Source organism: Anguilla anguilla, chromosome 4 (assembly GCF_013347855.1).
Source record: "Anguilla anguilla isolate fAngAng1 chromosome 4, fAngAng1.pri, whole genome shotgun sequence".
In the NCBI taxonomy this organism is placed as follows: Eukaryota; Metazoa; Chordata; class Actinopteri; order Anguilliformes; family Anguillidae; genus Anguilla; species Anguilla anguilla.
The window spans coordinates 55014261-55026417 of record NC_049204.1 but is presented as its reverse complement, the minus strand read 5'-3'; the positions used below and the strand labels follow the sequence as shown (position 1 = coordinate 55026417).

At 51.1% G+C, this 12157-nt stretch overlaps 1 protein-coding gene across 9 annotated transcripts in view; it reads left to right on the top strand.

The window, feature by feature from the left end:
* Positions 1–11428, top strand: part of cdc14ab (cell division cycle 14Ab) — a 49342-nt gene extending 37914 nt beyond the window's left edge. For 2 of the 9 annotated variants that reach the window (XM_035414021.1, XM_035414018.1), the window contains exons 12-16: positions 1750–1850; positions 2762–2809; positions 4156–4281; positions 5331–5742; positions 8784–11428. In XM_035414021.1, coding sequence (XP_035269912.1) covers positions 1750–1850; positions 2762–2809; positions 4156–4281; positions 5331–5742; positions 8784–8813 — 717 coding nt within the window. In that variant the 3' untranslated portion in view covers positions 8814–11428. Of the gene's footprint in view, positions 1–1749; positions 1851–2761; positions 2810–4152; positions 4282–4579; positions 4666–5330; positions 7633–8783 lie in introns of those variants that run through there. The other 7 variants (XM_035414016.1, XM_035414015.1, XM_035414014.1 and 4 more) reach the window with 5 other exon arrangements.
* Positions 11429–12157: the final 729 nt, after the last annotated feature.

Here is a 12157-nt window from a genome sequence, read left to right as displayed (position 1 = left end):
GGGGTCTGATGAAGGGCACCCTTCTATACGACACGACGTCCCTCTCCCGTTCACAAGGTCCTCTTTGAAGACGAGTTCGGCTCTGGAGCCGCCCGACGCCGCTCTGAGCCCCGCGTACGTGGGTACGTCGCCCGAGCCGCCTCACGCGTCGGCGCGCCTCCATCGAGAAACGGCGGAGAGCCGCTGGGGTTTCGGTCACGTGACGCCTCAGGCATTACCGCGCCGTGCCGAGGCCAGCCGCCGGCGGTAGCATACCGCCGCTATCTCACGGCCGGCCGACGCTGCGGTGAATCACGTCGCCGTCGATCGTAACTTCCCTCCTTGAAAAAAAACAAAAAAAAAAAAAACGTACATGGTGACGGACATAAAGCAGGGCCGTCTGACGCCGTCCCGCTCTTATCTGCAGTTTCGGGTTGAGGGGCGCCGGGAATGCAGCGCTTCATACCGAAAGTGCTGAGCCTAAATTGGAAACGCGTGGACGTTTTGGCCACCTGGAAACGATGTGCGCATGAGCGCAAGGGAGAGAACTCGACGAGAGAAAATGTACTGAGCCAAACACACTGAAATGCATGCCTGTACCGTAGCTGATGATTTTTCACCCTGAGTTTTGCGAGGGCTTCGTCAGAGGCAGGTGTGATCGCTGAGCTCACGCTGGTTTGTGAGAGAGAGAGAGAGATTTAAAACCCCTTTTATTGGGACATTGTTCAACCACTTCAAATTACTGTACTATTACTGTATTAAAAATAATATACAAGCAACATAAAGAGAAAACTAACCACAGGCAGAAAAGAGAGAGAGAGAGAGAGAGAGAGAGGGACAGAGAGAGAGAGAGAGAGAGAGAGAGAGAGAGAGAGAGAGAGAGAGAGAGAGAGAGAGAGAGAGAGAGAGAGAGAGAGAGAGAGACAGAGAGAGAGAGAGACAGAGAGAGAGAGAGAGACAGAGAGAGAGAGAGACAGAGACAGAGACAGAGACAGAGACAGAGAGAGAGACAGAGAGAGAGAGAGAGAGAGGCAGAGCGAGCTGGCTCTGCACGCTGCCCTGTGCCCCCCCTGTAAAGCGGCCCCCGCTCGTTAAAGGCCGGTCTAAACGAGCTCCCGCTGGCTCCGTGTGGGAGGCCCACAGGACCGGCGCTCATTAGCAGGCTGAGACGGATAGGCTTTCATCTGCTCTGGCCTGCGCGTCTGAGACCACAGCCGCGCGGTGACCAGCCCACGCAGCGGCCTCTCCTCGTTTCCATTCACCCCAGCCATTCCCCAGATCCTATCACATGTTCTCACACGTACGGGCGATATGCTATACTATACAATACGATACATCACTATAGTTTCCACTAGTATGTTAAATGAACAAAGTAATCTTGAGGCATGATTATTAAATGAAGTTTTTGGTAGTTTATTTTAAAATTCATATGTTTAGCAAGTTTTTTTATTTGCATGAAAAGGCATATGCCAGATTTAGCATTTTTATATCCTGCAGTTTTTTATCGCCCACGCCTTCATGAAGTATTGAAACTGTGCCTGAAAAAGTATTATATTAAATATTAAATATATACTTTGCGCTTTTGATGCTAAATTTGTAGAAAATGGGCGGCAGACAGCGTGGACTGAGATTGCACGGCAGGTCACACACACACGTCCTGCGCTCTGAGTGTGCCGTCCTCGCGTGGCGGGTGTGTGAAACGTGCTGGAGGGCCTTATCTGGGGCGGGCTGAGTGATGTTTCCTGTGTGTTTGTTTCCTGTGTGTTGCAGAATGACTACGGGGAGAACGGGATGTGCATGACTCAGGGAGACAAACTGCGCGCCTTAAAGGGGCGGAGGCAGCCCCGCTCCGCCACCACTGGAGCTCTGAGGTACTGCAGGCCGGCTGCCGCGCGCGTGTGTGTCCGCGCCAAAACCTCTGCACCTTCCGCCTTTGCTCCCTTTCAGTTAGTAACCGAGAAGCCCCGCTTACAAATTCTGTCTTTTCTTGTGTGAAGTGTTAACAAGATGAGAAGCAGAAACCATTGAGGGGGTTCGGGGAGCGGGTGGGGGGGGGGTCGGGGAGCGGGTGGGGGGGGGAGGGGGAGGGCTTTGTGATATCGTAAGCTGCTCTCACCCTCTTTGGCGCATTAGCAATGAGGACGCCTAGAAGGGAATGAACCGCTCGCCTTATTGTTCGAGCCCCGCTGCTGATTGGCTGACGCAGAAGCGAACGGGGAAGATTTCGGAACCGCGAGCACTACTGCACAGCTCTTTGACATTAAGCAGCCAAAAATGAAAATGAGACGAGGAAAAAACAGGGCAGTGGGAACAGGTCTGGTCCGGGCTTGAATGGGTTGGCATGGCAACGGTTCGTTCCTTGATGGGTTTCCTTGGCAAAGCGACCCGCAGACGTGCGAAGGAGGCCGGTTTTGTTCCCCCCCCCTGCACCGGCCCGACATAAGGACCGGGGGGGTTTGGAGTGCTCTGCTCCTTTGTTATCTGCTGTTCCTCTCCTAGCGCTCGCTCACTCAGGAGGCTGTGCTGCGGTGATTCGCTCTGCCGTTAAGGGACCTGGCGTTCCTCCGGTCTCCAGAGAGCGCACCCAAACGTGTCCCTGCCCAATGCGCGCGCGCGTCAGCATTGCTTCAGTGACAAAAAAAAACTTCTCAAACAGAAGTAAAACTGATGACTGCAGTAATTAACTCAGGACACCTGCAGTGTGAGAACGTTGCCGGAAAGTTGCTGCTGCTGCTGTTGTGTGTGTGTGTTCTGATGCCTAACGCCCTGGTGTCTCTTTCAGGCTGGAGGACATGAAGATGCACACCAGGTCTCCATCGCAGCCTTTCAGGTACTTTTTAAACCGTGCTGTTTGTGCTCCATGCTTCATAAGAACAGGCCATCGTGCCCATCAAGGCTTGTCCTGTCTCCCAATCTTTAGAGCATCCAGCTCTGTGTTGAGCCTGCAGAGAGGTCTGCTGGCCTCCATGTTGTTTGGCGATGGTCCTCCGGTGGCTGCTTGCGTTCGGATTTTTTTTATACCGTCCGGAGCCCGTTGGTTCACACTGCTGTTCTCGGTCCGGATGGTGTTCGCGACGGGATGCAGAAATAAGCAATATAAAAATAAATAATTAGGACCCTTCTGAAGAGAATCCTCCTCGTGGATAAACAGTCCGTGCGCATCAGTCATCTCGAGACGGATTCACGTGGAGAAGCGGCCGCGTCTCCCAAGTGCTGGAAACGGGCCCTCTTTGTGCGCGCGTGGAGGGCATGCAAATGCGCCTCCGTCTCCGCGCTAACGTGCAGCTCTTGATTAATTTCCCATGAAGAGCGCTAAGTAAAGTGGCCCGTTGTACTCGGCTCTCCTCCCACTTCTCCCCCCCCGCCCCCCTCACAGAGGTGAGGCTTTTGAATCGCCGCGCGAGGTCGACGCTCGCTGCTTCTTTGTTAAGAGCTGTGGAGTAGTGCCTGTTAGAAGCACCGCTCCGCTCTTTTGTCTTTCCCCCCCCGTTACACGTTTTTTATTTCTTTAAGGCTGTTTGTTTCTCGCGTGCCTGCCTGCTCCCCTTTCAGAGCCGGAGACTAGCGTGGGAGGCGCGCGTGCTGCTCCACGCCTGGCCGCTCCCTTGTGTGTGTCTTACGGAACAAAGCCTCGCCGAGCTCGGCCTGCGCCGCAGTGCGTCACGGAAACCAAACGGTCCGTCTGAAAGACAAGTCACGAGGCGAGACTGCGCCCGTGGCGACCGCGGCCTGCAGCCGCGCAGGGCGACTCGTGATTGGCCGCAGTGTCGGCCAGGATGGGAGAGTATCAATTGGCCGGGGTGACTCCGTCCAGGCGCCCACCTCTTTATTGACCCCTGCCGGTGTAAGTGGACACCCGCAGTCTGTTTGCTCAAGCTGCACATGAAAGGTCTTCCTCCAGCTCCTGTCTGTGCCAGCTGGGCTTGCGGGCTGCGGAGTGGGAAGCAGCAGCCTGGCATTGTGCATTTCTGATGCGTTCCTCGTGCGCTGTCGGTACGTGGCCTCCTGACCTCTGCTGATAGGGCTGGTCAGAGCAAGGAATGCAGCAGAGAGAGCTGCTGGTCCTGGGTAAGTGTGGATTAGTGAGTGAGAAACAGACAGGGTTGCTGGTCCTGGGTGAAAAGCAGCTGGTGGTGCTGGGTGGCTCACACGTGCTGCTCTCTGCTCCTGCAGCAGGATGAACCCGGCGGTGCCTGGCCCCGGCTCCATCTCCCCCCTCAAGTCCTCCAAAGTGCCCCCCTCCGCGTCCGCCACCGCCAAGAGGATCGCCCGCCCGCCCTCCTCCGCCTCCAACCTCAAGAGGTGAGCGACGGTCACTCGCTTCCTGTCCTCCGTCCCTCCCTGCCCTCTCTCTCTCCCTCCTCTGTTCCCCTGCATGCTGTCCTCCCAGAAACGTCGTTTTCCTCCCTTCACTTTCTAGCTATCCTTGAAACTGTCACTATCTTCTTTTTAACTCAGACTCTTTTTAACTTCAACTCTGGCCGTCTCTTTTTTTAATCCTGCCTGAGTTTCTCTTGTAACCACCCTTCTTTCTCCCTCTCTCTCTCTCTCTCTTTTTCTCTCCATTTCCTCCTGTCTTCTCTCTGTCACCCGGCCCCAGTCCCCTGGTGGTGTTCCTCCCTGTGGGTGATTTCCCCCTGCTCTGACGCTGCTCAGGTGCATGGGCAGGCGGGGCAGGCAGGGCAGGTGTGTTGGTGGTGTGTGTGTGTGTGTGTGTGCGTGTGCGTATGCGTGTTTGGCGTGGATCATTCCCTTGCAGTCAGAACACTCACACTGCCGCTCTGTTCTCTACGAGGAAGGGAACAGCAGAGGCAGGACTGGCGAAGCTCATGAAGTCAGTCTGTCAGTCAGACGGTAGTGGCATTTTATAACAGTGCTTGTATGCCCAACGCTTGTTTGCACACATCCAGAACTAGCCCTGCATGTGAATTCTGCTCATTTCTTTAAAAGCTTAACTCTAGGGGTCAAGGCAGTTCTGTTCCTAAACCTGATCAAGATAGGTTAAAATCTGGATAATGTTCAGTCGTAGTTTTTTAAGTAGGAAGGCTTTTGGCAACCCTCGATGCATAACCAGCCAATCAGGCGCCCTGTTGTAAGGCACGCTCACTCCTCACGCCCACTCAGAATGTGGTGATGACACATTCGCAGGTTCGCATTGGCTGTGAAGTCTGTTTGCCGTGTCGGCCTCCTCCCTTCGCTCGGGCTCAGCGGGTGGGCGGGCCCAGGTCAGGTTGTGTGTGTGAGGTCATCGTGTCTCTGTGATGTCGTGTGCACTTATCTGTGTGTTAATGACCCCGCCCCCCCCTCCCCTCCTGCCGCCTGTCCCTCCATGTTTGTGTCCCCCACTTCAGCTTCTCCATAAACTCCAGGTTAGCCAGCTCTTTAGGCAACCTGTACGCCGCGGACGAGGACGCGCAGGGGAAAGGCAAGCCGCCCGCTCCCTCCTTCCCATCATCCTCTCCTCCCAACGCCCCGCCCCCGATGCGGACGGGCTTCGGCCTCGGCTACGCCAACGGCGGCCCGCTGCCGCCGCCCGCCCGAAATTACCACTATGAGGTCAACAACAATCAGTATAGCCCTCCCTCCTCCGCCGCCGCCGCCGTCGTCGCCGCGGCGACCCCCGCCAACCCCGGCGGCCCCAGCAAAGGCGCGGCCTTCAGCCACCCGGGGAGGGCGGGGGCCGATGAGTTCGCCCACTACCGGCCCCCGGGGTACCCTGGGCTGGCCGCGCCCTCCACGCGCTACCTCAGCCGCTCCATTCCCGTAAGTGAGCGCCCCGAGCAACAGCAGCATCCTCTGTCCCTGCCGCTCTCCTCTCCTCTCCTCTCCTCTCTCTAAAACGCTCTCGTCTCCTGCACGCCAAAGCTTTTCCTTCTTGGCTCGGTTGTTTTTGCTGAAGGGGAAGGCCTTGCCCTGCTCCGTGTGCTGCTCCTAACATGTCCCTGGGTTTGCTCTGTGTGTAATCCTGACGCTCCCCTGCACCTCTGCTGTGCTCTGGCTGTGACTCTGAGCGCTCCTGTCCCTGGGGCTTCGGCTGAAAGCTGTCCCCAGCGCCTGGACGTCACACTGCTCACATCACAGCTCTAATGTTAGGAGAGTCAGCTCCAGCCAGCGCATGTCCACTTACCTACTGATCTGCCTTTGAGTAACAGTGGGAAGGAGAGACTAATTCAGGGTGTTAAGTGGACTCTGGCCTTTGCATGTGTTCCTGATCCCTCTGTCAGATATTAAAATCTTTACAATCATATCTAACATTACATTTTGAGCAGGACAGGGTGAGAATTCATAGCATATTTTAGATATCAAACACACACACGCACATGCACGCACGCACACACACACACTCCCTCTCTCTCTGACACACGCAAAAACAAACATACACAAAAAACAGAAAACAGAAAAACAACGCAAAAAAACTGCCTGGAAATGAAATAGTCATGGTAAGTGAAAGGCATCAGCGCAGAGCTCTTATTGGCAGGGTGGGATTTAAATGGGGGTGCTGAGCATTCGGTTTGCTGCCAGATGCCTTCCACACATTTAATTTCTTACTGTAATGCAAACCTCTCCCTGGGTTCCGGCTTTAATGCTTTAACACACTAACACGTACCTTCCAATGCTGCTGTTAGCCACATGGAGGTTCGCCCGAGGGCCCTGGAGATTCAGCATCCCTGCGTCTGTCTTCAGAGAGACTTCCCGGATACTGCTCAGACTCGCGTTCAGGTTTCTTTCAGGATTTCTTCCATCATTGCCCATTTTTGATACATTTTTTATATTCCAGCATACGTTTTTCCATTCATCCAACACATTTTGAAAGAATTTTCTGCATTTCTTCTTCCTGAAGAATTTAATTTTATAAAGTTCTTTGTCTCAGTGGAAGTTACAATAGAACAGGTGATTTAATGTTAGTACTAGAGCCGCACATCTGGAATAGTCACGGATGCCTGGAGGGAGGGGCACTCAGGACGTGCCCTGCCGTGATTGGTCCCGCCCGTGGACCAATGGCTCAGGTCCAGGATGGCGGCATTCCTGCAGGGCTTTTGAACTGGCAGAGAAGCTGGTCACCTGACCCATCCTGGCCCAATGTTGCCAGTGCACGTCATAAGAAGCCAGCAGAGCATCAGTCCCTCTGGCTCTCTGGGCCTGCATGCATCAGCACCCTACTGGCTGACCAGACACAAGCACTGCTGTCTTACTGTATCCACAGGGGCCTGAGGACATGGCAAACGCTTCCTGAGCAGAGCCTGTTCTGTTCAGTTGAATCCCGGGTCCCAGGTCCGTCTAACGGACTGTGTGCATGCCGTTGTGTGCGCGCCTCTGACCTTTCTGGAGGACTGGCTGTCCAGTGCTTTTAAGTCGCAGCGCTCCAGATGCGTCCTCCATTTATAAACGGGCTGATTTCATTATCGGCAGCCGTGTCACACATTACCATAAAGGCCTAAAGGACCTGGACAGCCGGCTGTGAACGCATTCCATCGGTTTACCTGTGTGTTCCAGTCTGAATGGAGGATCACTGTCCCTGCTGTCTTTCCCCTGGATCATGCGTTGGGAAGACCGACTATCCCAGGAGTAGGGCTTAAAGCGGCTTTCAGTGGAACGTGTGTCTAATTGCAGAGCTGCTCAGCTGCGTACCGCCAACCCCCCCACCCCCTCCCCCTCCCCCGCAGCGCTCGAGGGAGGACTGCCTGGCAGCATTGCCTCCATCGTCCTCATGTAAAAAACAGCCCAACTGCCAGGATCATGCAAATGGGATCAAACCAGTATTATAATGAGAGCGTCGCTGACGGTAATGATTTTGTTTGCACAGCTGCTGTTATCTCAGCTCCATAAGTGTTAATAATGAGCGTTATGTAAGAGTAATAATTTTCTCTGGATTAGAGTGTCATTTAAATGCAAATATAAATGCAATAATAATTATAACTGCATTAGTGGAGTGTGGAAAAGTCGTGGTCCAATGGCTGATCCATCTCTCCCTTTTTGCAGTAGAGTAACGCCCCCCCCCCCCCCCCACTCCCCGCCCTATTTGCCACCTGTTGGTGCCCATCCCACTAATCCCCCAGACACGCCCACTCCAGCCCATCTCCTCCAATGCCAGGCATCACAAGCTATGGCTTTATTTCCATTTATATATTTCCGTCGCTCCAGGGTGAGAAGAAACGAGAAAGACCTGCACACTGCCAAAAAAACGGGTAAAAACCCAACACCGAGGCTGAAACAACGAAGCTCAGTTTATTTCGTACGGAACGTGCAGAAGCGCATACGTGCAAGGACTGGAAAATACGATGTTTCGGTCACACACAGACTGCCGTCAGCATCTGGTTGGCATGCACAATGGTTGTCACATTAATGTATATTATATCTAACAGGTGCGCGGATACAATTCATTAGTCAGAGTTAAAAAGGCATAGCCGACAAGTCAGTAGTACATTAAATACAAAATGTACCGATAACAGTACAGACATATAAAATATCTCCTGTGTGAAATGTGTGGAGTGACTGTTCAGCTAAGCACGCAAGCTTTCTAAGTATTTTACATGTATATGTTTATGTATTTGCATTCATATACATTGTGTTTATGCATACGTCTTGCTTCTAGTGTGTAGTTTTGTAGTTTTGTTTCTGCAAGTGCAATGTTCTTTCCATTTCCCCTCTAATGTAGGTAGTGCTTTTCCCCAGCCGTTTTATTTGATGGAGTTGGAAGACGCTGAGTTGGCGATCGTGCTGGTGTTCTCTGGGATGACTGATGCTCGTGCTCAGTGCTCAGTGCTGTGCTTAACGTTCTGCTTCCTCTGTCTCTCACCTCACAGTCCCTTCAGTCTGAGTATGTTCAGTACTAAAGGGGCGTTGCTGCAGTGAAGGCGAGCCGGCCCCCAGGCGATCCGCTGACCACGCCCGTCCTGTACGAGTCCACCGGACCTTGACCCCCCCCCCCCCCCCGCAACCTCCATGCCCGCCCCTCCCGGGATCCCACCCCACTGCACGCTGCTTCTCACTTCGAAAGGAAAGGGAAACGAGTAAACAGGGAGTTGCCGGATGCACATTCCCATCTCTCCACGGCCGGAGGGGTCGCCGTCGGCAACCCTCGTCCACGGCCGATGTCTGTGTCTCTGGTGGAATCCGATTGGACGGGGCAAACGGCAGCTCCAGACCTCCGAGGGCTATCGGAAAAGGACCGCGCTTTTGTCCGCCTCAAGTCCTGATGGGTAAATGACTGATTGGATTCGCTCTTGGGGATAGTCACATGACTGTTTTACTTCTCAGCGTTTACAGCGCTGGTGATTTGAAAGGCCTGCTCTCGCATTGCCCAGCATGCTTTGTGTGCTGTGGCCTATACTGTACGTGAACGCTCCTTCCTCTTAAAGTGCTGAGCTGTAACCCTCCCGCGCACTCCTGCTGTTAACACAGCTCGGCTGTCCCGCTTTTGTATATTTCTTACCTTCTTTCTAATGTAAGCACACACACTTGAGTACTGAAAAAGAGGATATTTTTAGACATGGATTTTATACTGTCTACATAACATATTTTAAGCTTGGATAACAAATATATATATATATACATGTGTTTTATATATGAATTGTATTTCAGGGTTTGAAAAGACCTTTTTTAATGTCTTTGTTTTTTTGAAGTGTGCTCTGATTGGTGTATAAAGACGTGTAGGCTACAGGGGGTGGGGACTGGACGCTCCGGACCCCCGTTTCTTATCAGCCGTGTGTTTTGAGAGCCCGTGCTCTGGCGGCGAAGTGAAAATGGGATTTTTGAAGGTGTTTGGGCCCGCGCTATGTTCTGCCAGAGGGAGTGTGAGCACTGCCTGGACAGGCCTTCCCAGGTCAGAGCCTGCATGGGGGGGAGAGAGGAGGAGGAGCGTCCTCTTCCTCACTGTCAGAAGCCCATAGGTACCCTATAGCATGCCTACCATTTCACCACCATTTTTTCCCCCCTGTGCGGTCCCGTCCAGCAGAGATTAGCTGTCTCTTGCTGTGCCTCAAACGCACGCCCTGTCTCTCCCAGGACAGCGCCGGCGATGAACTCGGTACATTCTGAGTTCCGTGCTCCGAGCTGCCCTACTGCGCGCGCTTGCGTACGCACCGCCGGGCCCCATACGGGGCTTGTGCGGTCTGACACACGGTTTCATACCTCCAGTCTGGAAAAGGAATCTCAGCGCGTCGACGAACGGACACGTACGTCACACCCCGGAACAGATGGGACCAATGAGAACGCACACCTAAATTCCTGTGTGTTCTCGTGGGCTCGCGCCTGATGAAACAGTTAGCAGCAATAAGGGGGGGTGGGGTGGGGTGGGGGGGGGGGTGACCATGCGCGCAGATGAGAATGAGCGCTTTGTCTGTAGGCTTCACAGAAATGGGTAGTGATGCCTGGCGCGGTTTCGGTGATGATGCACTAGCTTCCTCCGAACCTGCACTTCCCCTCTCTTTCTTTGGAACTAGCGCTGAGCCCAAATCACTCGAATCCTCACACAGACAAGACGCCACAGAATGTAATAACAATCTGTGAAAGGACTGCGTGGCTTTCTGCTGGTTTTCAAGCACAGATTTTTATGGTCTTACTCTGCGACATGCTTTGAACTTATTGCCTTGATTATGACGGCGCATTTTTTGGCACGCGCGACCAATTATGAGTGAGGCGTGGTCTTTCCTCCCCCCCATCTTTATGATTGAATTACGGCAAACGACAAATGTCAAAACCAATTTCAGTTCAAACTTGTTTGTCAAGAGTCCTTTGAGAATGTAAAAATAAAAAGGACGGTGGTTGGTAGGGTGCTTTCTGGTGGCAGAAGTTAAAATGTTAACTCTCGTGAGGGAATGTTTACAGTAGAATTACAATGAAACTGTTTTGTGTAATACCCCCCCAAAATTTTTTTGAAGGTTATTTCAGTTACGTAACATTGTCACACCCGTTACGCAGTCTTAATAGCAACTGTGAGCACCCCCCATTAACAAATGGGAACTGTAATGGGCTTTATCTTAAATCTTATTTTAAGAACTTTTAACTAAAACATTATGTACCTGAATATGTCAAAAACATAGCCTTGTTCTCTTTTTGTTGTTTAACTTTTCATGTGTCACCTAAAACAAGGGTACTGAAGCTTCTCGTTTAGTATTTAAGGGTGTTAGTGGATCAGTTTGACTCCCCTTGTGGCACACTGTACATTCCAAGCAATGTAATGCTTTTCTGTTTATAAAGTGGGAGAATCTATTTGATGCAAGCATTCTACCTCCTCAAACAGAGAATAGCTGTAAAATACTATTGCATATATTTTTTCACGCGGTGTGTATAGAAAATATAACCACATTACTGTAGATCAGTATTTTTTTCTCCATAACAGCATATACAAAATATATAAACATATAGTAAGATACTAATGTATTTACTGTATGTATATTTTAAAATACAATGTAAAGAAAACGGAAAAGGAAATAATGAAATAAAACGCATTTGAAATATTCCGTCTGGTTTAATTGAGAATGAAAATAATTACACAGGACAGTGATGGACTACGATGAAATAGAGCAAAAATATAACTGGAATTGGTTTAAATCACACGAGTGATTTAAACCATTACACGTGCTTATTCACATAAGCATGTGGAAGTTTAGTTGTTAAAAATAATTTTATTAGATGGTTATTTTCTAATATTACCTTCAGCTGTTACTGTGTAGCCCAGTGTGCATGAATTGCCAGTTCATTCAGACCACGGCCCTACTGCCTCACTGGCTTAGATTTAAGAACAGTGATTATCTTCAGTTTTTTTGCTGTTTTTCTTTGGTGTTTCTATGAGAACAAGCATCTGTTTGTGGACGTTAATGAACCACAGCAAAACCAAACCTACTGTGAAAAACTCACATTATTTATGTCACTGGTTGAAATGCTAATAGCATTTTGTTGTAATTGGCTCTCTGCATCTTTGTGGCTACAGACACAAAACTGTTTTTTATTCCTGTAATATTTACAGGCCGCTAACAAGGATCCACTGGCATAGCATGTTTTACTTCGCTCAATCAGTCAAATTCCATCTGTGGTTATCACTAGGTCATTTGTAAAAATTAATTTGAGTGTAAATACTATTTAACTTTTAATACTGTTTGTTAAGCAGAATGCTTTGATTACACCAGATGGTTATCAAAGTAAATCTATATAGCAGGGGTGGCCAACTCCGGTCCTG